This window comes from Lepidochelys kempii, chromosome 2 (assembly GCF_965140285.1).
Source record: "Lepidochelys kempii isolate rLepKem1 chromosome 2, rLepKem1.hap1, whole genome shotgun sequence".
Classification (NCBI taxonomy): Eukaryota; Metazoa; Chordata; order Testudines; family Cheloniidae; genus Lepidochelys; species Lepidochelys kempii.
Genome location: NC_136381.1, coordinates 104533060 through 104559341, shown reverse-complemented (window position 1 = coordinate 104559341; position 26282 = coordinate 104533060). Strand labels below are relative to the sequence as shown.

The 26282-nt window shown below is 39.1% G+C and overlaps 1 protein-coding gene across 2 annotated transcripts in view; it reads right to left on the bottom strand.

Moving 5' to 3' along the window:
- Positions 1–26282, bottom strand: part of CTDP1 (CTD phosphatase subunit 1) — a 172855-nt gene that overhangs the window by 142090 nt on the left and 4483 nt on the right. Inside the window, exons 2-5 of one of the 2 annotated variants that reach the window (XM_073331810.2) lie at positions 21290–21373; positions 16041–16134; positions 14066–14194; positions 8668–8818 (exon numbers count right to left, since the gene is read on the bottom strand). In XM_073331810.2, the coding sequence (XP_073187911.1) occupies positions 8668–8818; positions 14066–14194; positions 16041–16134; positions 21290–21373 (458 nt within the window). Of the gene's footprint in view, positions 1–8667; positions 8819–14065; positions 14210–16040; positions 16135–21289; positions 21374–26282 lie in introns of those variants that run through there. The other variant, XM_073331809.2, reaches the window with a different exon arrangement.

Sequence of the window (26282 nt, the reverse complement as noted above, 5' to 3'; positions counted from 1 at the left end):
GTACAGCCAAACATGGACTATTTAAAGCCTTTGATAGAAACCAAAGTGGACAACTGAAGAAACTGTCCTAACTAGAAACCGTGAGTTTATATAGGTCTACTTATTCTTTTAAGCAGCCACCCATTTGTTGAATACAATTTTTAATCAATTACATGTTCCATTGTCATTTTTGTGTAATCAGCTCTTCATTTTCCTGCTTTTATACTTCTAGAAAATTCTCTATAGCTGTATGACATCACAGAGATTCTACAGAAATCCAAAATTCTTTAAGTGACACTCATTACAGCCCCCCTTTACCACCACCCTGTCCCCCAGTTGTTGCAGCCCATTGAACTTCTTGCCCTGCTATGGAATTGTTTACCATTAAAAATAATTAAGATAAAGTAACAACCACTACCACCAGAACACGGGAATGAGAGACAAAGAGGACAATACCACGGATACATCACCATACTTGATTTTTCTACCCCAAGATGCTCAGACACTGTGGTGATGGACATAATATAAAACTACAGAGAGAAGAATTTAGTCTCCTACTTCTTAAAAGTGCAGGACTCGTTTGTTTCTAAGTTTATAATTCAAAGTTAGTAATTAGTTAATTTTACAGCTTAACCATTTCAATTGTTTTAGATAAATGAATACAGAGCACAGGGGTACATAGTGATATTTAATATTTTGAAGTATGCTATCTTAAATCTGACCTCAATACATTTAAAAGCTCAACTAGTCTATCAGATGTCAGAAGGTAAACAGAAATGTTTTATCTGGGACAAATATCTCTAGGAGGAGGAAGAGGGAATGAATACAGTTACAACCCAGTACTTGTCACAAACTGGAAAAAAGTTAAACACTTTCACAAGCTACCCTGGGGAGAAAACATATGTAATTATTTTGTATAAATCTGAAGGAAAACCATAAAGTTTAACTAGGATGCCATCACAGAAAATCACCAAAAACCTAATCAAGATGTTAATGAAGCCTCTGGGTATAACACAAGAGTCTATCTACTCTATTTTGGTTCTTCTTGAGTCCTATAGCTCCAGGATCTGTGCACCTTTTGGGTGAGCTTACCATTCAGTCATAGAAAAATGAATGGTCTTGATTACAATAAAGATCAGATGACAGAAGATGAATGTGCAAGTGATTACAGCACCTGCACTCCATACTATATTTCTGCACAATTAAACTATCAACATTTATATTGTGCTAGGCTACAGTGTGGGAAGAATGCATCCCTGCTCTGAAGAGCTTAACAGTCCAACAGACAGAAAGAGATGAAAAGTGCAGAAAGGGACACAAACTAGCACAACGATCAGATTGATGGCAGGCATACATGTCTGTTATGTATCTGCTTATATATTTTCTCTCTACCACAAAAAAACCCCCAAAAACAAACAAACAACAAACTTAGTTTTAGGGTAGTTTGAGGGGTGACAACTCATGGGTGAAGTGGGGAGGAGAAGGAATTGCTGGAGTAAGAAGGAAGTGAGTAAAGCAAGGGACAGTAGAAAATGCTATGTGTGCCCAGGGAGACTATGGGAGGATAGCTGAAGCCTCAACACTCTTGCTAAAATTGCAGTGGTAACAGAGGAACAGCAATACAGTGAGTAATAAAGAAGGTCCACAGGCCAAGTTTCAGAGTTGAACGAAGGACGTCACGAGGTGGTAGAGGTATCTCTCTGCTACTGTTGCTCTCAGTTCAGAGAGGAAGCCACTGGGCCCAGTGCCCCAAGTGTGCCTCTTTGACCATATATGGGAGGGGTTTGGGCAGGAAAGCTCTGGACTTATTCCCTGCATCCTTGACCATAACACGGCTGGCTGCTTTAGAGAAGTAGTCATTCTCTGAAACATCTAGCACAGGCCAACATAGGAGACATGTTAACTAGAGCATTAGTGTTTCAGTATGGGAATGCTTTTGTTCAAATGTTACCTCCTCTACCATATTATACACATTTCCAGGTCACAGCACTCAGAGCAGAGAGCCAGAGCCAGGCCCAGCCCCATGGGACAGGCACCAATGCTGTGGCGTGTACTCACTTTCCAATCCCCACACCCCATTCCCTGGGGCTTACCTTTCAGCATCTCAAAGTATACTCATGAATGCTGATGTTGTGAAAACTACACTTGGCAACCTTTCAATGACGTATTTTTTTCCCCCTGCACCTCTGATCTAAAATTTACTAAAAATTCCTATTCCAAAAATTATAGCCTTCCTTAGTGGGGATATCAAAATAAAACCAAAATGGGGCTTACCACAGAAATTAAGTCTCAACTTTAAGTCTGCCATTCCCTTATCTACCGTAGAATCTGGCAAGAGTTACTGACCTGATCCTCCAATGGGAGTCAAGGATTCTCAGCCCCTGGTGACCTATTTCAGTTCTAGAACAACCTACTTCGCCATAGATCAGAGATGGTCAAACTTACTGACCCTCCGAGCCACATATGACAATCTTCAGAAGTTCAAGAGCCAGGGCTTCAGCCCCGTGGGAGGCGCCTGCTGGGGCTTCAGACCCACTCCTATTGAAGCCCCTAGCCCTGAGAGGTGCACCCCACAGGGCTAAAGCCCCAAGACCCTCCTCCCCGCTGGGCAAAAACCAGAGGTGATGCATGGGGGGGGGCAAAGGGGAGGGGAGGAACGGGACCGACATGGGGTCACATGCCTCCCCAGATTTCTACAAGGGTTTGCTGGGCCCCTCAGTCACATGGTGCCACCAGGCCCCCTCCATACCACGGCAGCTGCTGGAACCAGCAACCTTGGAGCTGCAGCCCATGGGGAGAGCTGGCAGCAAACAGCTGGGAGCAGCACGGAGAGCTACTGTTTTTGCTGCTACCTTTCTCCGTGCAGTGGCCCCTCCTGCAGCTTCCAGCTGTTTGCTGCTGTGTCTCCACGCGGAACTAACACCTGGGAGTTGCAGGGAGGGCCTGCTGAGCGTAAGAGGGAGGTGTGCTTGGGGGGGGCCTTGACTCAAGCTGTTGGAGGAGCCCAAACCTTTAACTTGTGTCCCGCCCACTCTCAGCAGGCACCAGTCATCTCTGGCAGAAGCCTCTACACTCTTGCTAAAACTTGGAGATGGGTCAATATGTTCAGCTGAAAGTTACAGATAAAACGTGTATTCCAGTTGCTGAACATATGTTGTTTCTACATAAACTGAAGACACAATCTTACACGTGTTTCATATCACATCATGTTAATACCATAAGATATTTGGCATGTGTAACAAAAATCATTGCCAAATAAATTTATAATCAGACATTTGAAGATGTGAACTTATCTGTATTAAAATTATCCCATATACAGTACTTACATTTATAGGCAAGTCATGCTATTTTTTGTTCTGGTTTGACACACTGGCCAACTATGTTTATTTCATATTCTTCAAATTCTGTCATGCAATATGATTTTTACTGCTCAAGAGGCATTTTCATTGGGAAATCAATCAGGTTTGCAACACATGCAGCATCTTCATTAGATTTATCACCATGCTACTTCTACAGTAGCTAGGTTCACAGTAGCTATGTCATGAGCCTAAATAACATAGATAGCATCACTAAATTTTTATATTCACTTGTGTATTATATAAATATTATAAAATTAGCTATAGCCGCTAACTAAAGAAGTTATTCCATTTTAAAAAGCATGTAACTTTCAATAAAAAGGTTCTATCTGATAAGGCTGAAAGTCCAGATATCTAGAGATTTTATGCGAACAACTTATACTAATTATACATGTGATGAAAAAGTTTACTCACTTAACTGAGAGAAAACAGCCAGGTTATAACACATTGGAAGGACCCTACCAAATTCATAGCCATGAAAATTCTGTCATCTAGTCTCCCCCATGAAATCTGCTAGAGAGAGCCAGGGCTAAGGTGCCCCAGCTGGGGCTCCTACCATGCATCGAGTTACAGCTGTTCAGTCCTTCCAGGACTGAGAGGGACAGGACTTCCTCTTCACCTGCAGGGGCTGCTTCCAGGTCTGGATCAGACTCACCTTCGGGAACCTCCTCTCGCTGCAGGAAGCTTCGCACTCCCGCCCCGCCTCCTTCCCCCACCACTCTCCAGCCACAGGGGGAGGAGTCACTGCACAGGGAGCAGCCACAGAACTTCTTGCAGCCAGGGGAGGTTCCTGGAGATGGGTCTGACCAAGCCCCAGCAGCTGCTCCTGCAGGAGAAGAGGAAGTCCAGTCTCTCCTCAGCCCAGCCGGGATTAGAAGCTGGAGGCCAGTGCACTGTAGGAGCCCCGGGCTGGGGCACCCCTAGCCCATGGCACCAGAACAGGGAAGGCCGGGGGTCACACCCCCACACTTTTTTAAACACAGGCGTATTTATTAGCTTCCCTGCCATGAAGTGCAGCCCCTGCCAGTGCCACTCCATGCCTGCCTAAGGCTTGCAGTTTGGGGGAGCAACGCTGCAGTGAAGTGCAGCCCGTCAATGCCACGCTGCGCCTGCCAGAAGCTTGCAGTTTGCCCGTCCCCACCCTTCCCCCAACTACACTCATGTTAAAAAGTGGGGGCCACAGCCTCTAGCCCCTCCAGTGGCTCCCCTCACTTCTACAAAGCTTCCAGAACCCTTACACCTAAGCCCTGCCCCTCCCTGGCTCTGGGCCTAGCGCTTGGGGAGTTAAAGGGGCCTTGGGCTGACTATTCGGGGGTGGGGGGGGGAGATCACAACACACCACCCTGACCATGGGGCCCTGGGCAGTCACCCACCTGTAAGGCTGGCCCCCCCCCCCCCATACCATGCAACCATTACATCTGCGCTGCCTGCTGCTCTATGGCTGCCCAGCTCTGAAGACAGTGCTACTGTCAGCAGCAGTGCAGAAGTAAGGGTGGCAATACTGCGAGCTCCCTACAATAGCCTTCCGACCCCCTCACAACCCTTTTAGGGTTGGGACCCCCACGGTTATAACACCATGAAATTTCAGATGTAAATATCTGAAACTGTGAAACTGACTATTTTTAAAAGCCTATGACTGAAATTGACCAAAATAGACTGTGAATTTGGTAGGGCCCTATATATTGGGGTTGGAAACATATCACCCATCTATTCTACCTCCTCCGATCTGAATCGGACATATGATTTTTCTTTATAAGGATGGGTGGCCACAGGAACTGCCCGAAAGTCTGTAAGTGGCAGCCAGTCTCAGTGGGAGATCAGCCCACTGTTCCCTATTGCATCTGGACATATCTGGTGTGGGGATACATAGATATTAAGGTCAGAAGGGACCATTATGATCATCTAGTCCGACCTGTACAATGCAGGCCACAAAATCTCACTCATCCACTCCTGCAATAAGCCTCTCACCTATGTCTGAGCTACTGAAGTCCTCAAATCATGGTTTAAAGACTTCAAGGTGCAGAGACTCCTCCAGCAAGTGACCTGTGCCCCATGCTACAGAGGAAGGCGAAAAACCCCCAGGGCCTCTTCCAATCTGCCCTAGAGGAAAATTCCTTCCCAACCTCAAATATGGCGATCAACTGAACCCTGAACATGTGGGCAAGATTCACCAGCCAGATACTACAGAGAATTCTTTTTTGGGTAACCCAGATCCCACCCCATCTAACATCCATCACAGGCCATTGAGCCTATTTACCATAACTAGTTAAAGATCAGTTAATTGCCAAAATCATGTTATCCCATCATACCATCTCCTCCATAAACTTATCGAGTTTAATCTTGAAGCCAGATAGGTCTTTTGCCCCCACTGCTTCCCTTGGAAGGCTATTCCAGAACTTCACTCCTCTGATGGTTAGAAAGCTTCATCTAATTTCAAGTCTAAACTTCCTGATGGCCAGTTTATATCCATTTGTTCTTGTGTCCACATTGGTACTGAGTTTAAATAATTCCTCTCCAGTATTTATCCCTCTGATATATTTACAGGGAGCAATCATCTCCCCTCAACCTTCTTTTGCTTAGGCTAAACAAGCCAAGCTCCTTGAGTCTCCTTTCATAAGACAGCCTGTGCAAAATTTATACAAATAGGAGATCAAAAGCAGAAAATATGGAAGGGAAGAGATACAGTGAAGAGGGTACAGGACCTGGATGTACATGAGGGGCAAACAAAGGCGTGCCGGGGAATCATGTTTTCTGGTCTCAGATATAGGGGCCTTACCAAGAAGAAAAAAGATCTCAGGAGCATGCAGAAAGGGGCCATCAAAAGCGTGTGTAGAAGATCTGGGGAGGCATACAGACGGTGTATGTGAAATCTGGCAAGGCAGAGTGGTTTAAGTTTTTCCATATGGATAAAAGACTCCTTTGTTTCATCTTCTATTTCCTCAAGTCTCATCTATTCCCTTCCAGCTATCTGCTACCCCTTGCTAAATACTAACTGAATATTTCCCACTATAAATTATTTCTCTGAACAATACCGCCATCAAGCGTTCAACACATGCACAGACTATGTCAAGTTTCACATTACTACAGCTTAGCCATCACTCTCACATACTCATTAGCAGCTTAACTTTCTCTTCCTGCCAGCACAGGATACTACAGCAGAAACTAGCAAAAGCTAGAATGTCATATCACATCTAGTGCTAAAGTTTACTATGCAAGAGAACCAAGCTTAAGTCCCATTTCCTCATTCCCTGAACAAACCAGAACCACTCTCATCAGGAAAATGGGAGTAAGTTAACATATAAACATTGTGTCCTGTGCTGTGAAATAAAGACAGTCCCTGTCCCCAAAATTTATAATCTTATAATGACACTGATAGCCTCTAAAGGGAGCTTCACCAAGTATATCAGTCACCAAATAACGAATGATTTATAATCAATGAGGGAACAAGTCTTGTGGTTCTGTCCCAAAGTGGATGACACACCCTTCCCTTCTCTCCAGAAGTAAAGTTACTTTGATCCTCTAAATCATTAGTTTCAGGTTACAGGAGTCTCTTGCAATCTTTAAGCACATCAAATTGCATCTTCAATGCCTTACTTGGATCAAAATTCTCTACAAAATCCCCTATTTTGTAGTTTGTCATCCCTTGTAGTTTATCATCTCAGGTCATTATTTAACACTGGTATCTAGACAGGGCCCAAAGGCCCTAATAAAAAACAGAGTCCTGTTGTGCTTGACACTCTACAAACACACAAAACACAATACAACAGGAGGAAAAGGAAAAGGATATGGATAACAGCAATAGGTACAATTTTACTCACTGACAACATTCACTAGACTGAGACAGATTAATGTGTATTTTTATTTCTTCCACTGGCGTCACAAACTAATGAATTACTTAGCTGCTATTGACATGATCCTAACGGAATATTAGCAGAGTATTTTTAAAAGCAAAAACTAAGGAAATTAACAAAATACTACACTGAAACATGAGGTTCAGGAGGGGAAAACAGCCAAGTTTACAGTTCAATCATGTATTGGTGGTCGTGTCCTCAACTTGCATGTTAGGGTAATGTGTCTAACATTAACATTCATTTATGTCTGTTGAAAATGATATTGTAGATTTCCCTTTCCTTTTAAATTAAAACATTTGAGAACAAGTTTTAATGAGGTTGTGAGAGGCAAGATCTATAACTTGATGAGAAAGGATATGAACACACTGAAATACAAAACGTTATTCTCTAATAAATGCCAATACTGAATCGCAGCTCCAAGAGACAGGCACAAATAGAACTACCATATAAGCATCTCTTTGAGGTCTCCATATGAGCACCTCTTCATATGAGTAGAGATTAATAAGACTGGGACTTTTCAGCTTGGAAAAGAGATGACTAAGTAGGGGGATATGATAGAGGTCTATAAAATCATGACTGGTGGAGAAAATAAATAAGGAAGTGTTATTTACTCCTTCTCATAACACAAGAACTAGGAGTCACCAAATCAAACCATCAGGTAGCAGGTTTAAAAACAAAAGTAGTATTTCTTCACTCAACGCATAGTCAACCGGTGGAACTCTTTTCCAGAGGACGTTGTGAAGGCCAAGACTATAACAGTTCAAAAAAGAACTAGATAAATTCATGGAGGATAGGTCGATCAATGGCTATTAGCCAGGGTGGGCAGGGATGGTGTCCTAACCTGTTTGCCAGAAGCTGGGAATGGGCGAAAGGGGATGGATCACTTGCCTATTAGCTATTCTGTTCATTCCCGCTGGGGCACCTGGCATTGGTCACTGGCGGAAGACAGGACACTGGGCTAGATGGACCTTTCGTCTGACCCAGTATGGGCATTCTTATGTTCTCATGTCAGCTGATTGACATTAACACTGATACTTCTATGGAAGGGAGACAAAAGATTTATGTCTCTCACTCCCTCTCCTGAAGGGAGTGTTGCTTTCAGACTGCCTGAGGAAGGCATAGGGTGAAACCCAGATACCGCATCGAATCCACCCAGTAAGGACCTTCTTTAAATGCAAAGACAGAAGAAAAGTTGTGGCTCATTTCCTAAAAAATAAACACGACTGTATTTAAGTAAAAGAGAAATTAGTATATGGACTGTGGTCCAAAAAAGTTAAGCATTCTGCTTATAGAACTCTATTCTTTATTCAATGCAATATTTTAATTTGCATTATTAATTTACAGTTTTGGGTCTTCAATGGCATTATAGTTTGCACAGAATCTTCTTTCAAGGTATAAATGGACAGAGACTTGGAAAAGAACAGAAAGTCAAAGTCGCATCAAATCTTAAAGGCTGATAACTCAAGTAGCATGCTACTCACCTGCAATTGTATGTGCATAAAGTCTGCTACCGAAGGTAAAAACATGTAATTCATACAGCTTGGCAATCTTTTCTAGGAATTCCTTGCAATGAGGACGCAAACGAGTATGCAGCATAGGTTCACCTCGACCTAACTGGAAATGGAATATTCCCTAGAAGACAATAAATAACCCCATAGCAAGACTTATAAAGCAATTAAGTTTAGTACAAAAACAAACATGCCTAAAAGCACCTCCCTTTACCTCAGTTTTATTCGGAGATCCTACTTCAGCCCAATTAAGCTGAATAAGATTTTCATTTGGACATATATTTGACCCAAAGCATATTTTGGTTTTTATAAGGCAGTACAACACATTTTTGACTTGCAGCAATTGTTTACGTTAGAATATTGAAAGAGTTACCCAGGCTGTCAAAGGTTTGTTTACACAACAAATTTTATGAAAATATCTAATTACATTTCTTAAAGAGTTTGTTTTACTCTCAGTGATGTGAGCAGTTTTACTACACACTGGGCTGAAAAATGAAACAAACTGCCAATTTGTGTTGAATGAAAAAAACTCTACCTATGAAAATGCATATAGCAGCTCAGGAAGGGATACACAGAAATGTCAAAGTAAGCTGAGCACTCATTTATGAGCCCCCTGAATACTTGTTTTATAAACATGGATTTACCCAGACAGACAGTCATTGAACTATGCAGGTCATTTATTTTATTTTGTCGTCACTGATCCCTCTCTAATGAGGGAAAACATTAACAAGTATAACCATGTCAGGCATATGGAAGTACAGGGTGGATTAAAAAAAATCAAAGATTTAAGAAATAAAAAAAATAAATAGATTTGTTTTATTTAAATTGGATTTTTTTGATAAAATGCTTTTTGAGGAAAAAACCTATCTAAAGATAGTTTTAATTAAGATACATTATAGCTCAAAGATATCTCATCATGGAATAGGGATTATAAATTCTAATTCTTTAGTAGGAGATAACATATTCATGTAATGTTTAAGAAAACTTTTGTAAAGGAGTTCCAATAGTTCATGGATTAGGGACCAATCTTATGGGGTTCCAGGGGCTTCTGTATAGATTATTTAGGTTAATCCTTCTATCTACCCAGTGGGACTCAGTGCTCAGTCTAGAAGATACCATCAGAGATACTTAGTTTTGCAGTTCTCAAACTGTGGATTTGTGTCTCCAGAGGTAACATGCTTGCCAACAGCAAAAAAGTTTTAAAATAAATAATAAATAGAAGTGAGAAATAACAGACCTTAAACCCTACTGTCCCTCTGCAAATTTGTGTACAGAGTCAATCCCTTACCTCTCGCTAAAAGTGAATAGTTTAAAAAAATTCAATGCATAGAAGATTGTTGGGGGTGGAATAGATCTGGACAAGAAGAAGAAGTCTGGAGATAAATGTGAGAAGGGAGGGATAGGCAGTGGAAACAAGTGAAACTGTGTGAGCAGCATATTCCAGAAGTCTTGAGGTCTTTCTGAGTGTAGCCTTCATTGACTTGATATCTACCATACCATTCTCACACTAGAAGAGAAAACCTATTATGACAGCAGGCCATAAAAGAGACCCAGTTTGGGAATATTTTAATATTTAATGTCTACCTGTGGGTAAGACAGACATGCGTGCAAAATGCAAACAGTGCAACAAAGAAATGCAAGGCCTGGTTGCCCAAATGAAACAACATCATGAGACGTGTTCCTTCTCAGGAGGAAGCTGCGTTGAAAATGATGAAAGTAACATGCAGGATCTTTACGCTGGTAAACTTTTTTATTTCATATTCCTTTCTTAAGGACTGCTTGTCTTCCTTCTGGACTATTCTTGAATTCTCATGTTTGAGCAAAAAATATAGTTGTTACTCTATGGTACTATCATTTTAGATGCAGTTGTGATGAAAATAAATAGCTGAAATAGGCAGATCTGCCTTTTACAATTTCACCTTTAAAGTAGTACTGAGTGTCAGTGAATGCAATGAGTAATACTAAATGAGCAGTATGGTAATATTAAATAACTGCATTGACTTATTTTGTTTAGGAGAATCCATCCTCAACATACAGGATTCTGAAGACTATCCACCTTCAAGACCACCATCATTTTCTATAGTTTCAGAGTTATCTGCCAATGATAGTGTTTCAATCGCAACATGTATGTCACATAACCACAGTATATCACCTGTAGCAAAAAGAAGAAGAAAAACCCTCTATCATCCAGAAACAACCATAGATAAGTTGGTGATAAGAACCAGCAAATTACAAAAAGAGTAACCGATGAAAAAAACTGCCCCGTTTGTTTATGCAACAAACTCCCCTTTCCATATGATTGAGAACCCATACTTCATTAACATGGTTCAGTCATTAAGATCAGGATACAGTCTACCCGACAGAGCAGATGTCGCAGGCAAATTGCTGGAAAAAGTGTATGAAAGAGAAATTGAGCAGTGTGCAAAAAGTCTAGAGAGTAAAATTGATAACCTGAGTCTTGATGGGTGGAGCAATGTCCACAATGATCCTGTTGTATGTGCTTGTGTGACAACAGAAGAAGGGAATGTCTTCCTTACAGAAACAATTGATATATCAGGAAATGCACACACCGCAGAATACTTACAAGTAGCAGCAGTAAAAGCTATAACAAACTGAAAAAAAAATTCAAATGTCTAGTACGCAGCTTGGTCACAGACAATGCTGCAAATGTATCCAAGATAAGAAGAAATTATTTAGAAGAGAGAGTCCCAAGCTAATAACATACGGTTGCAGTGCTCATTTGATGCACCTCCTAGCCAAAGACTTCACTGTGTCAGAAACAAACACTAATGTTGTTGAAATTACAAAATACTTCCGTAACAACCACTTTGCAGCAGCTGAAAAAAGTGGGAGGAATCAAGCTAACTCTCCCACAAGACGTGCGATGGAACTCAGCAGTGGACTGTTTTGAGCACTAGATCAAGAACTGGCCTAATCTGATGACAGTTTGTGAACAAAATCGGGAAAAAATAGATGGCACTGTCACAGCCAAAGTTCTTAACATTGGGCTTAAGAGAAATGCTGAACACATGCTGAGTACCCTGAAGCCTATTTCTGTAGCCTTGAAAAAAATGCAGGAAAATAGGTGTTTTATTGCTGACGCTGTTGAAATCTGGAAGGAACTGAGTGAGATCTTAAAAAGAGAAATATGCAATGACAGAGTTACATTACAAGCATTAAAAAAATGAATGGGACAAGCACTATCTCCAGCTCATTTTCTTACAAATATTCTCAATACTCAGTACCAGGGTCAAACCTTAACTGCTGAAGAAGAGGAGTTGGCTATGACATGGACATCCAGTAATCATCCCTCCATAACACCAACTATAATAAACTTCAGAGCTAAGGGTGAACCATTCAAGAAATATATGTTTGCTGATGATGTTTTAAAGAAAGTCACACCAGTGAACTGGTGGAAGTCACTTAAGCACTTGGATTCAGAGACTGTTGAAATGATAACCTCACTTTTAACATCAGTAGCTTCTTCTGCCGGTGTAGAAAGAATATTCTCTTCCTTTGGACTAATTTATTTCAAATTGAGAAATCGTTTGGGACCTGAAAAAGCAGGAAAGCTTGTTTTTCTTTTCCAGATTATGAACAAACAGGAAAATGAAGGTGAAGATGACTGAGTTAGCTGCAGAAGCCAATATCTTAAGTTTCTCATGTTGTCCTGGCTGACATAGTCTATTTAATTTTTGTTGTTTTTAAATATTCCATTTAACTATTTTAGTTAAACAATTTTAATAAAAACAAACCTGATTTTAAAAACCCTGAATGTTTAACTACATTCAAAAATTCATATGCTTGTTTTGTTATAATATTATATGTTTGCTGTTGGAGAAAAAAATCCAGAATACATATTGCTGTTTTAGTTAAATAAAACAATTTAAAATGTCTATCTGGTGATGTTCTCCTCCTAATACAGCATGGCAAAAAAAAATCCTCCAAATATTAATGATTAACCTGTTGAACTGGAGATAAGTTCACCTCTCAATGACTTCAGGAATACTTGCTTCAATTACCTTTGGTAAATGAAATAACCAATCATTCATTTTCTGATATAGCTATAAAAATAATCTGAAAAGTTTTCAAAATAAATCACTTTAAAAATGTATCGTGTACCCCTTCTAAAAATGAAACCTACATCTATCTCTGAGTTGTGAAGAATATGTATTAAGGTTATAACAATCAACAAGAATGCACTTTTATGTAGAAATTCATGACTAAATAGAGTCTTCCTGATTAGTGATTTAAATAATGATTTAAACCAAATCCACCCTGTGGAAGTGTAAGGTTAAGTTACTCTATTTGTTTTAAGGTTTCCAACTAGGAAACATAAAAACAAACTTTAAATTTTCATCTATGCAGGTGCCTACCAACCTCTCTGAAAAGGAAACAACTTGACACTTACCTGAAGCAGCACAATAATACTTTTTTGCAAGCAAGAATAAAGACAGAGTTGGAAAATCATCTGGTGTTATCCTGAAAAATCACTTCTAACAACACTCCCTTAGAAGCGTCCTGTGCACTGTTTCTAGGTGGGAGGTCAGGGAAACAGAAAAAATGCTAAGGGGCAGCAGAGAGGATTTTTTGGGGGTAAATTAATTGCATCAGAATGTTTTACCTACTAGTTAGAAGTAACACCGGAACTATAAGAGATAAGATCGAAAAAAGTCTATTTTTAGTAGTTTACTTTGTATAGTTATTTTCCTGTGAGAGAGAGAATCTTTCACGCAGCAACGAGAGACAGGAAAACATTAGATGTTATTGAAAAACCCATGGATTGGCAGACTCACACAGATGGACATGTAGCATCCAAGGTACTTTTAACTCATTTTCTTAGTTTTCAAGATGAAGATGCCCTACTAATTAAGACCCTAGAAGCTTAGACCAGATATATGGTAGGTTTAGTTAAACACAGTATGAGATGGGACAAAATTAACCTAATATGAATGGAAATTTTCATTTTATTTTTAATTAAAAGACAGTCTGTTCAGCTATTTTTTTTTCTAGTGCTGTAACCTGAAAAGACACCCTGTATTAGCATGAAAACCAAGAATTAAAAATGACTAGCTTAGCTTTGTTGTACAAGCTGACAAACAGAAAGCACAGAACTATATAAATGATGGAAAGTAAATTAGTTACTTTAAAAATAATTTCATTTTAAACAATCAAGGTGTTTCATTAACTAATGACAAACATTTTGAAATATGCTTCATAATCTTGTGCCCCTCATGTATTTTCACTCCTTGACTAGCTTTTCTCCTACATTTTAATGTACATTCTTACAGAACTGTCACTTCATTAGAACTGAACAGAAAACTTCTCAAGCCACAGTAATAGCAAGAACATAATAGTAAATAATATTTACTTTATTAGACATCTGTTGGCAGTGCTGTTCTGTTGTATGGATTAACGTCTGGTCCAAATCTACCATCAGCACCAGCTTTCGGTTTCGGTGTAGTCGCTGCTGGTCTTCCCGCCCTAGTTGTTCAGCTTGCTATAATAAAGAGATTTACAGACTAAGCATAAACTGAGACAAGTCAATTAAATTTTAAATAAATCAAATTTATGACTCAGCAGAAGCCCAAATGCTCAGTAACTTCAGAAGAGATTTTGCCACCCACCCACTTTACTTTCACTAGCTTTCCAGACATCTTTCAGTAAAAGGAACTGCATAATTTAGGTATAGAAACCTGTCAAACACTGCTGCTCTTATATTAAAAGCAACCAATCTACAACACATATCAAGGCACCAAAAATCATTAAAGGCCAAGATTTTCAAAAGTAACTCCTACTAGTTTTGATACACAACTTGCGATATGTTAGTAGAGCCTGATTTTCAGAAAGAGCTGAGCATATTCAAAAAAAATCAGGTGCCTCAAACTGTGCATCCAAAAACTGAAAATCACTTCTAATAACGCTCCCTTTGGAGCGTCCTGCGTCAACAGAATAAAGTATTCAAGTTGAAAATAAATTAACCTCCTCCATTTCAGTGAATTCTTCTTTCACTAACACCCCAGGCAGAGAGAAGTTGGTGTAACAGATGAAAATATACAAGTTGCAAACGACAAAAAGAACAAACAAACAAAGTCATATTTAGCTTGTCCTCCAAAACAGACAAAAAGTGCTAGAGGAAATAACTGAAGTTCGTCAAATGGAACAAATGGGAGATTTTAAAGATAATTTTAAGCTCTAAGAAGAGATTTAAAATCAATGGCTAGTAAGCAAATTTAACATTATGAAAAGCCGTATTTGAGTACATTTCTTTGAACTAAAGAGATCCATTTGTTTCTCTTATAAGTTTTAACATACTTACAAGTTGTTATAATTAAACACAAACTGGCCTTCTAATGTGAGTTATACTTATCTCCTTATTTAGGTCAGGTAGTTTACTGGAATAACTGGCTGGTGCCCAGCTACGTATGCAAGTAATTTACATAAGTCAACGTTTGAGTTTTTAAAAGGCACAAATGGGAGTTGGGTCCTAACCACCCTTTGTGCCTTTGAAGAGCTCGGCCAAAATTGGCATCTGTTTAGACTCTTGCATCTTCCCCCAAACTATTTGTTTATAAACTTTTAAAACTGAAAGAGGAGGAAAAAGAGAACAAAGTAGAGGAGAAGGACAGAAAGAAGAAGAAGAAGAGTTAGTATAAAAGAAAAAAAGCAAAGAAAGCTGGTGAAAAAAACAGGGACATAGGAGGGATTTTTTTTTTTATTATATTTAAAATAATCAACTCCTTTTCCCAAAAAGGCCAGTGAGACAGGAACATTCCTGTTTATTTTAACATCTTCACTGCTCAGTTTTATTGCAATATTTAGGCCTCACAAGCTTTTCAAATACAAAGTTTATGTCACAGATACTAAAATGTTACTGAGGACAACGGGTCATTTCTCTTTCCTTCCCTTGAAATGTGGAGAAACTGGGTTTCAGAAATATTTCAGCCTTTGGAATTTATTACAAGTGGTAAAAATAAGACTTTCACCAATTGCTTGTTTCTGAAAAGGCAGAAACACCTCATGGAAAGCAGAATATTTCAAAGCTGCCACCACCACAAGGGCATCATAGCTTTGCAGTAAGTAAAAATTAAAATACTGCAGAATCAGATGCAATTGCTAATGCATTTCTATAATCTATATCGGTACATGCTAACACTATTAGAAAAAACTAAATACATGTCTATAGTGCAGATTTGCAGATCTTAGTCATATTTACTGAAATCTCAGCTTCCGTCTCAAAGTGAGGCCAATCCAATATTTTATATTAAATGGGCACATCTCTTTGAGGAACCCCTGGCTAAGTGAAATCTCAAACTGTGGAATAAAAGTAGTGTGATTCAACTTGCCTCAGAGCTAACCATCAGTTCTGGAACACTATGAACCATAGATACAGTTGCTGTGGATAATGGCACATTCTGTTTTCCATTCTTGCTTTGTAGCCTAATCAAACAGGGAAGAAAATCAAAAGTTTCAGTCAAGTACATTTCAGCTAACAATTTCCACCAATGAAAGTGGTTAATTATTAAAAACTGCAATGTCAAACCAGCTGTCAAAAATCATGATTTCGTTTTAATATATTGATTCAGTATGATGCACCCTTTTTCAGAGGATCATTATAGCACCGATTTCTGAACAAAATGGATGAGAGAACCCAAGAAGCTTGCTTATAATATCATACAAGTATGACTATTTGCTGTAACTTTTGTTACTAGAACTCTTAAGAAGACTAATTTATAGAATATAAAGATGGACATCAGGATTAAGTTATCTTTTATTAATTTTTACATCTGTTGCATTTGCTCAACATTTTAGAACGTTTTAGAACTACTGAATACAGATTTAAAAGGACATCATTAAAACAGTTTATTTAAATTTGAATGATTAACCTAGTGTTAACCAAAGGTATGAGATTAAATTTCTCCTCTTCTCCAAATTAGCTGTTTGAAGTTACTTAAAATGACTCACTCCCTGAAGCACACAATGTCTTGCAAGCACTTACTTGAGAATATGGGCAATGCTATTACATACCCATAGCAGCATGGCTGCATACTGATTTCTTTCTACAAAGAATGTAAAGAACTACTGTACATTCTTTGCTTCTCTCTACATTTACCTTCTACAGGACAGATTACAATGTGCAATTCTTCTCTGAAAACGCACCAAGGAGTGACACCACAAGGCAGCATATTGGTATCTTAACTTCTACATAAAATGGGTTCGTTTACAAGTAACTGCCAGCCTGGCAACCTCATCCTGAGATATCTACATCAAGTTCCTGTATTTCTGGTTCATGCCTCACTACCCACAAGAGATTCAGCAGACCAAATTTCACCCTGTCCTGTTTCAGAGTAGCAGCCGTGTTAGTCTGTATCCGCAAAAAGAAAAGGAGTACTTGCGGCACCTTAGAGACTAACAAATTTATCTGTGTTTTCAATCATGTTTCACAGGTGTCACTAAGGCCAGAATCTGGTACTGCAACTGGAGCCAGAATTAAGTTCACTCTTCTATGAGCATCTAGTCTTCTGTTAAGAAGACAAAAGGAAAGAAAAAGGGTGGGGAGGAAATGTGTTTCACAAAAACAAACCTGTACATACACAGGAAGCAGACCTTTTAAGACTAGAACCCAATTTAAGGGATGATCCACAAAACAAGAGAAAACGACTACTTTCCCCCTCATTTTTTACACACTAAACTGATGTAAAGCAAGGGGTCTTTAGAACTACAGAAGACACAGCCAAGCTTAAGGTTTACAGCAGGGATCTCAAACTCAAATGACCACGAGGGCCACATGAGGATTAATACATTGGCCCGCGGGCCACATCACTGACGCCCCCGCCCCCACTTCACCCCTTTCGTGAGGCCCCACCCTGCCCCACCTCTTTCCCGCCCCCATTCCAACCCCTTCCCCAAAGTCCCCACCCCAACTCTGCCTCTCTTTCCTCTGCCCCTATTCCAACCCCTTCCCCAAATCCCTACCCCGGCCCTGCCTCTTCTCCGCCTCCTCCCCTGAGTGCACAGCTCCCTGCTTCTCTCCCTCCCTCCTGGAATGCTCTAAGTGCTGCCAAACAGCTGTTTGGTGGCAGGAAGCGCCTGGAGGTAGGCAGAGGAACAGGGACGCAGTGTGCTTGGGAAGGGGGGAGCGGGGCGGCGGGTAAGGAGAGTTTGGTGGCCAGAGGAAATAACTTGGGGGGGGGCAGGGGGAGGCATGGGGAGCTTGGCGAGCCACAGCAAATAACTCTGCAGGCTGCCAGCATATTTGAGACCCCTGGTCTACAGCGTCTGTGCAAGCTTCTCCATACAGCTCATGTAATCCCATTGCATCATGACATGCAGCACCACCCAATATTCTACTAGTGGGTACATTATGAAAGAATTATGCAAATGTTACATAATGGAAACAATAGTCTGAAAAAAAAAAAAACCTGCTTGACCCATTTCATTGAGTCAAGTAGTATTTGAAAATACTATCATTTCCCAAAATCAAACGCAAGTTCATTATCTAGACCCTTCACCCAATCTATAAAATGCATTTCACCCTGTCTCTCCTTCCTCATTTCTTTGGTTCATATTCCAGTGTGCCTCCAATAGTTTATTCAAACAGATATCTAGTCTCTTTTCTAAAAATACATTAAAACTCATTTTAGGTTATTTATTGCACAAAAACATGAATTTAACAAAGAGACGTGTATCATTGATTGAGACACTTAACAAGGTACCGCTACATGCTGGCTGTGAACCCATTTTTCAAATCAGAAAGAGTGGTGAGTCTTTAAAGTTGCGTCTAGTGTAATTCCGACAAGCGTAATAGAAAGTTTTCCCTGCTGTATTGTCATTTATCTCTCCCAAGTTCAACCAAACCCAGAAAGCATTTTGAACAAAATAAACTGATAATGTATTTTCAAAGCGGTCCAATACTTTATTGGGAATACAGGTGACTGTCAAGGTACCTTCCCCACTCTGAACTCTAGGGTACAGATGTAGGGACCTGCATGAAAGACCCCCTAAGCTTATTCTTATCAGCTTAGGTTAAAACTTCCTCAAGGTACAAACTTTTACCTTTTGTCCTTGGACCTTATGCTCCCACCACCAAGCGTGTTAAACAAAGCACAGGGAAAGAGCCCACTTGGAGACGTCTTCCCTCCAAAATATCCCCCCAAAGCCCTACACCCCCTTTCCTGGGGAACGCTTGATAAAAATCCTCACCAATTTGCATAGGTGAACACAGACCCAAACCCTTGGATCTTAAGAATAATGAAAAAGCAATCAGGTTCTTAAAAGAGAATTTTAATGAAAGTAAAAGAAAACCTCTGTAAAATCAGGAAGGGAAATACCTTACAGGGTAATCAGATTCAAAACAGAGAATCCCTCTAGGCAAAACCTTAAGTTACAAAAAGACACAAAAACAGGAATATACATTCCATTCAGCACAACTTATTTTATCAGCCATTTAAACAAAACAGAATCTAATGCATATCTAATTAGATTGCTTACTAACTCTTTACAGGAGTTATGACTGGCATTCCTGCTCTGGTCCCAGCAAAAGCATCACATAGACAGACAGACCCTTTGTTCCCCTCAGCTTTGAAAGTAACTTGTCTCCTCATTGGTCATTTTGGTCAGGTGCCAGCAAGGTTATCCTAGCTTCTTAACCTTTATAGGTGAAAGGGTTTTGCCTCTGGCCAGGAGGGATTTTATAGTTCTGTATACAGAAAGGTGGTTACCCTTCCCTTTATATTTAGGACAGTGACATTCACTATATAATCAGACTAGGTTAATCTGGAAAATATTAAAATTATTATATAGGGAGCTAAGGAAAATTATAGTAGCAGTGATGCTATAATTAGGATGGCACTCTCATTCTAAGAACCAGAAACAGGTAGATTTAATACTTGCATTACAATACAGCCGTATGTGTTATTTTCCTATTTTATTAGATGCCTAATTTCTTTTACCAAATTAGTTATTTGTCTTACAAGATTATATTTACCTGCTTTAATTCATTAAAATTATACTACTACTACCTGGACTAAACATTTCAGTGTGTGGGATCATGAAGAGAGACTTCTGAGCAACGACTGAACCAAGTTATCAGATTTAATGTCTCCACAACTTCGCTCAGGATTGCATCGTTTCTCACATAGGACCACTTATTGTAAGTATATGCGGTCAACAACCAGAAGATAACCAGCTGTTAGTGTGAACTATCAAGGAAGCAAATTAATTTCTGCACTAGACAAAGAACAAGTTCCCCTTTATTCACATCTTTTTGAAATAGAGAACACTAACTAGATCTCTGCAGTGTCAAATTTGTTACACAGAACAGAAATTCAAACTTCAGTATTCTAGCCATTTATACTGGCTCATAGTTTTAATTGAATTTATACCCTCATTATTGTGGGTTATTAGATTAAGGATTCTTTTGTGTACAGTAGATCTCAAAGCAGTTCCTTTCAAATCAAGCGATATCTTTTGATAATTAACACACTGCATTAATACCCTTCTATAAAAAGGCACTTTATCGACTGCATTAGTCATGAGTAAGGCGACAAGTCAGTCACAGAGATCACAGATTCAGTGATTTTGTGAGACCTCTGCGACTTCTTCAAAATTCCACTAATTCAGTTCCCACCATCTGGGGCTGAAGCCCAAGCCCCGCCACCTGTAACTTAGCCTCATGGGGCCCCCTGGGGCATGGAGCTCCAGGCAATTGCCCTGCTTGCTAATCCCAGTGCCAACCCTGTGTACATTGCCGTGATTTTATTGTTTATTGCCCACATTCTGTCTGTGACTTTTATTAAAATTCCCTGTGCCAAAATCTTAGCCTTAGTCATGAAACTCAGCAAGAACAGAATTGCTTCCATGCCATGCACTTTGACAGATCCAAAGAGCAATTGGGACTCTGCAGTGCAGGGTAGCAGGTGCCACACAACCAGTTAATTTGCAGTATTCTAGTGTGCTGCATAGATTTACACCTCAGCTTGTCAGGCATTAACTAGACTATCTAAATAATCCCTAAATTAATTAACAACCTTTGCAGTCATATAATCTCTTCTAAGTTACAGCTGAACTAAATATACACTATTTACTGTACTTATTTGGGTTTTGTGACTAGTTACATGTGAACCTAAAGGGAAGAAAAAAGTTATTAATTTAACAAGTTGCTCTATGCTGACAGATGTACACCTCAAGTAGTACAAATATCAATTCAGGATGAAATCATGTTTATATAGTGCTTTAAATACTGTAGTGAACTCAGCTTTCTGAAATATTGGCATGAACTTGCTGATCTCTACTCTATCAGTACAGTGATATCTAGGAAGGCTTATGTGTACCAGTTTCTCTTCCTGTCCCTGTCAACTTGTCTCTTATGAAATATTTTGAGCGCAATTACATAGATTTCTCCATCAAAAGCTGATACAATACTTTCAGATTCCAAGTTATTCTTATACCCTTAATTCACAGCTGCTAGTAGCAGCTAAGGTCCACCGCTTTAGAAGGGACATGGAGAGAAGAGAATCTAAGATCAACAACATTAAAAAAAATAAATCTTAATTTTCTGCCAGTGTAAATAGAAAAAAGCCTAAATAATACTTACTGAGTCAAGTCTTGGCCACATTCTGCGCACAAACCTTTCATAACAACAGGATGGCTACATCCTTCCAGTCTCACCAAAATGCCTCTGAAAAACAACAAAACAAAACACCTTGAATTCTTTAACAAATGCTGATTTATTAAACATTTAAATTAATAGCAATTCACCAATATCCAAAAACCGATCGAGTTTGAAGTATACATTTCAATCATGATTCAAAATTGCTTTAAATGGCCCATTCAATAAGAGATATGTACTTTGGGGCTCAAAGGTTTAAGAAGAGAACAGTTCATTATTACTGACTGAATTAATTGAATTAACCTTTTTAAAAAACACCCAAATATGCAATGGTGTCAGTTTAGATCCAGGACAGAGACTATGAATACAGTATATTAACCAAAGATTTGGGCAAATAGCTCTCCTCAAATTACACTTATATACAACTTGCTACTTGCACACTGCATCCCACTAATCGTGAGAGAAAGGGGTACTGATTAAGTTTGGATTTAATCTTTGGTTAATTACTTTCTTGTTTGGGGGTTAGGAATATCTACTGGTCCAATCTTTTTATGTGACTATTTTCCTTTATGACACAAGCGCCTAAGGTCTCTGATAGGCACGTTGTGTGCGTATTGTAAGTTAAAATGAAATACACACAGCATCATTTAGCTTCTTAGGCAACAGGTCAAAAAGCACAAATGTAAAAATTAAAACTTGAAATGGAGAGACCTTAGCTCACTTCTGAGACCAAACCTTGTCTACAACACAGGAAGCCTGCATTCACAGCAGGCAGACTCAACTGTGATGCAACCAAACCACTTCATTATTCAAATCCAACTCTCAAGCTTCAAAACAGTTTTAAAATATAATGATTTGAGATGAAATACAAGAGACTTTTGGATTTCATCAACAGTCTCTGAGGAGCTAAATCAGAGAGCAGAAAGCACTGTACCTATTAAGAACTTAAGACAAAATATAACTAAGCCCCAAAACCTGCTCATGACAGTGGGCCCCCCAATGTATATCCTGAACATTTTAGGATAGAATACAAAAAGAAATTAACTAGCTGAAAAAGAAATATGGCAGCCCTTTTAACCCTGTGCTTTTCCCAGTACATAATTTGGCTCTGATAAATTCTCTTTGGCTTGAAACCTGTGGCATAATAAGCCAGCATCTACTCAAAGCTCAAACTCTCGTGCTCAAATCTTCTCTCAGTGAAGAGTGCAGACGTTATGGGTTGTAGAATTCCAACAAGGAATTAGTTTTTAAAAAGACACCTACAGATGTTTACTTCCAGCATAGTCACATTTTTCATAGAGATGGGGAAGAAAACCGCGGTGTTCACAGAATTTGAGGATAATATTGCAGATTCCAGTATGCTAATGTTGAGACTTTTTTCCTCCTTTTGGAAAAGCAGGATCCTACTTCTAACTTTAATTTCAGTCCATTTAACTTTTGTTTTTGTTGACAATTTCCAGTCTTCCCAATTGATGTGTAACGCTCCAGCAATTACGTGATTTTCAAGCTTTGTGCACAGATTCACTGCCAGCTTCACTTTTATACCAAGTCAGTCTCAGTAGACTATCATGAAAACAAAAACAACACTGCAGACAATAACCACCCCTAAAAGGGAAGGATCATCATAGCTTCCCATCGGGAAAGCAAAGAAGAGATGGAAACATTAAAAATTTAAGGACACTCTCCATAAACTTGTGCAATATGTCATGAACCATGGTCATATTTTTACATCAAAGTGTATATTCCTGAACACCACCAAAAAGAAAAAAAGTCACACTGGCCCTCAAGACAACCCACTCATCCAGGGCAAGTAAGACGCTTTCATGGATAGGTCCCAGCAGTTTCAGCAGAATTTAAATTTGCATTTATAGCCTTTATGGACGCAAAAATAACTTTATAAATATGAAAGTAAGCAGTGCTATTCTCCTACATCTGCAGACAGACAACTCTCCAATACCCCTGCACATTGCTTTGCCAAGTTGCACCAGAGTGAAAACTGACTAGGCTTCACTGGTACTATCCAGAATCTCATTGACTTGATTCTTGCCAGTTACGCTGCTGCCAATTTCACTCTGGGACTCCTTTGCAAAGTTATAAGCAGCAGAAAAGGTACAGAATGGATCTATTCACTATGGAGGGTAAAACAAAACAAAACACCACAACAAAAGGATGGGGGAAGTAGTAGAACATGGAAGACTCTCCACTTACAGCATCCTGCTAAGAATCCCAGCAACTGCTCCAATTTCAGTCACAAGTGTGGGGTTGGTTTCTCACCCTAGGCATTACCTCTTAGACAGTCTCCACCATCTTTCATATCTATTTATGGCTGCTAGGTTTAGCCCTCTAACAAATGCCTGACAAAAGAGTGTCCAAGCCTTATGCAATGGTGGAGAAGACTAAATTGATGAGATACATGGAGAGAGATGTGAAATGTGTATATATAAATTGGGGGAGAGGAGAGAAAATACAGGGGAAAAGATAGGGGAAACCCTGTAGAAAAATGGAGAGTGCACAATAAGGGAAGAGAGAAGGAAGATAGGAGACATTGTGGGGGAACAAACAGGAAAATATACATTGTGAACTATTATTGGAAAGAAAAAAAGTAGAGTGAAGTCAAAGGAGGAAAGAAAGTTGGAGAGATGTAGTACGTCGTGCCTTCTTCACTGACTGAATACTGCAAAAAAGCATATGAATAAACCAAACGTATCTATCACTGCTATAGCGGGCCAAATATTTGACACATGCAAGTGAACTGTACCAAACAATATAGTAGGAAAATATTTTTATATGACTAGCTGTAGCTACCTACAAGATTTATTAAAATATTATTAAAATCTAATCACGTTAAAATAAGCTATAGTACACAACAGTACACAGACATAGGATTCCTTTAAAATGTAGAATATGTATCTCTGAGGGAGCGAGAGCAAAGATTTTTTTTCTGTAGCTAGCAGACTAAGTCCTGAGGTTAACGGGAGTCAGGTCATTTCCCCCACCCCAATTCCTGCTCTCCCTTCAGTTTTCTTAAAGTCAAATTATAGATTAAATAAAAATCCAAACAGCAACACCTTACACTGTAAGATTTTTAGCAACTGATATTTTTTCCGCTTTGATCAAAAATCAGTTGCCTCTTAAATGTCTTTTTCACTGGAATCCTAAAAACATTTCAGCAACAGAGAATGCTCCGACTAAGATATACCATAAAATGTATCACATAATAAACAGAGCCAGATATTAAGATAAAGCAGGCAAGCATCTTGGAATTCTGAGGTAGTAATTCCATTAAGAGGTTTTGCCAACATGAATAATGAAAGCGAACTCAAATGGTCTGTGTAGGTATCAGGACCCAGAGATGGAATAACAGCTTCACATTATAAAGATTGCTTTGGTTTTTTTTGTTTATGTAATCTTACATAAAACACTATTCCAGTACAATGCCCGACATACCCTTTAACACTAACCTCAGTGGAAACAGCTGGTATTAAAAAGTTCATTGCCACTTAAAAAAAGAAAGAAACAAATATACACCCTAAAAATACACAGAGCACAGGCCAGCAATTCTTTGGCATGTTCTTCATTGTTGCTGCCATGGTAGTTGGTGAGAATTCTTTGATGTTAACACAACTGCTGCTGCCACCCCTGCCATTTACAGTCCTCAGCTCCTTGATCTCTCTGGTAGATTATTTTTATTTACAGGTGCACCCTCACCTCCATGTGACATTTTAATCATAGCTCAATGTTAAACAGGGAAATTGCCAACCTCTTAAGACCTCTAATGTACCTTCCTTAAAGGGACAGTCACAATAAAGATGTCGTTACTTGTTTTGTTATTAACCATGCCTAAAGGGAATTATTAAAATGGAAATAATTCTAAAAAAATATAAATCGGTTTATACTGCGTACTGTTTGTATTTCTGTTACCACCCAGGTAGAGAGAATAGTCAATTTAACTTTTAAGCTATCATGAACTAGCTCAATGGTATGTGTTTGAGTTGTAAACAACAACATTTCCATACAGTGGTTTTGAATACAAATTTTATAAACTGTTTTCACCAGTACTTTCAGAAACAAAGTTTAGAAACATTTCTGTACATCTTGGGTTTTTAACAAAAGAAGCTGGAAGCAACATCTGACCCAACTGCACCAAACTGAAAGGCCAACAAATCCCTTCCAACATCCCAAGAGATCAGTGTATACACATGTAATTTTTCTATATAGGTACTAATATGCCCCCCCTTTAACTGTAGTATCTTTAATATATTTATCCTTACAAAACTCCTGTGAGATAGGGAAGTGCTATCATCACATTTTACAGTCTGGAATAGAATAGGAAACTGAATCTGTTTCTCCCAAGTCCCAGAATAGAGCCATAATCACTGGACCATCCTCCATCTCTGTTACAGGATGTCAATTTTCTCTTATAGTTATTCCTAAAATACTAAGTTAACAGTGACCTACAAATAAATGTACTAACTCAATATTCAAAACTCAAGATGACGACAACTGGCCCCAAACCAATATTACAACACCAAGCGCAGCTTATATGGCAGCTACAGTAGAATATTATGAGATTAGAAGTCAACCAGCGTATTTCTTTTCTGAAGGGTCTAATGCAAACATCTGCTAATTCCAATCAAGAGGATAAGCATTAATTGAATCCAACACAATTTGTGCACAACTTTTGTGCATGCACCAACATCAAAATGTTTATACTTACTGGAAACTAAGTCTAACATAAATCCACACTCCACTAGTTTTTAATATGTGCAAGCAGTCTGAAAATTATGTTGTCTCAAGTCACATAAGATTACGTATGTTAATTTAACTATGATTTAGAAATGAGAAAGACAAATATAAGCCTTGCACTGACACAGCATGGTAAAGATGTCCTTGTTTTTGGTTAAGGTACATAACTGTATCATAGAATCATAGAATATCAGGGTTGGAAGGGACCTCAGGAGGCCATCTAGTCCAACCC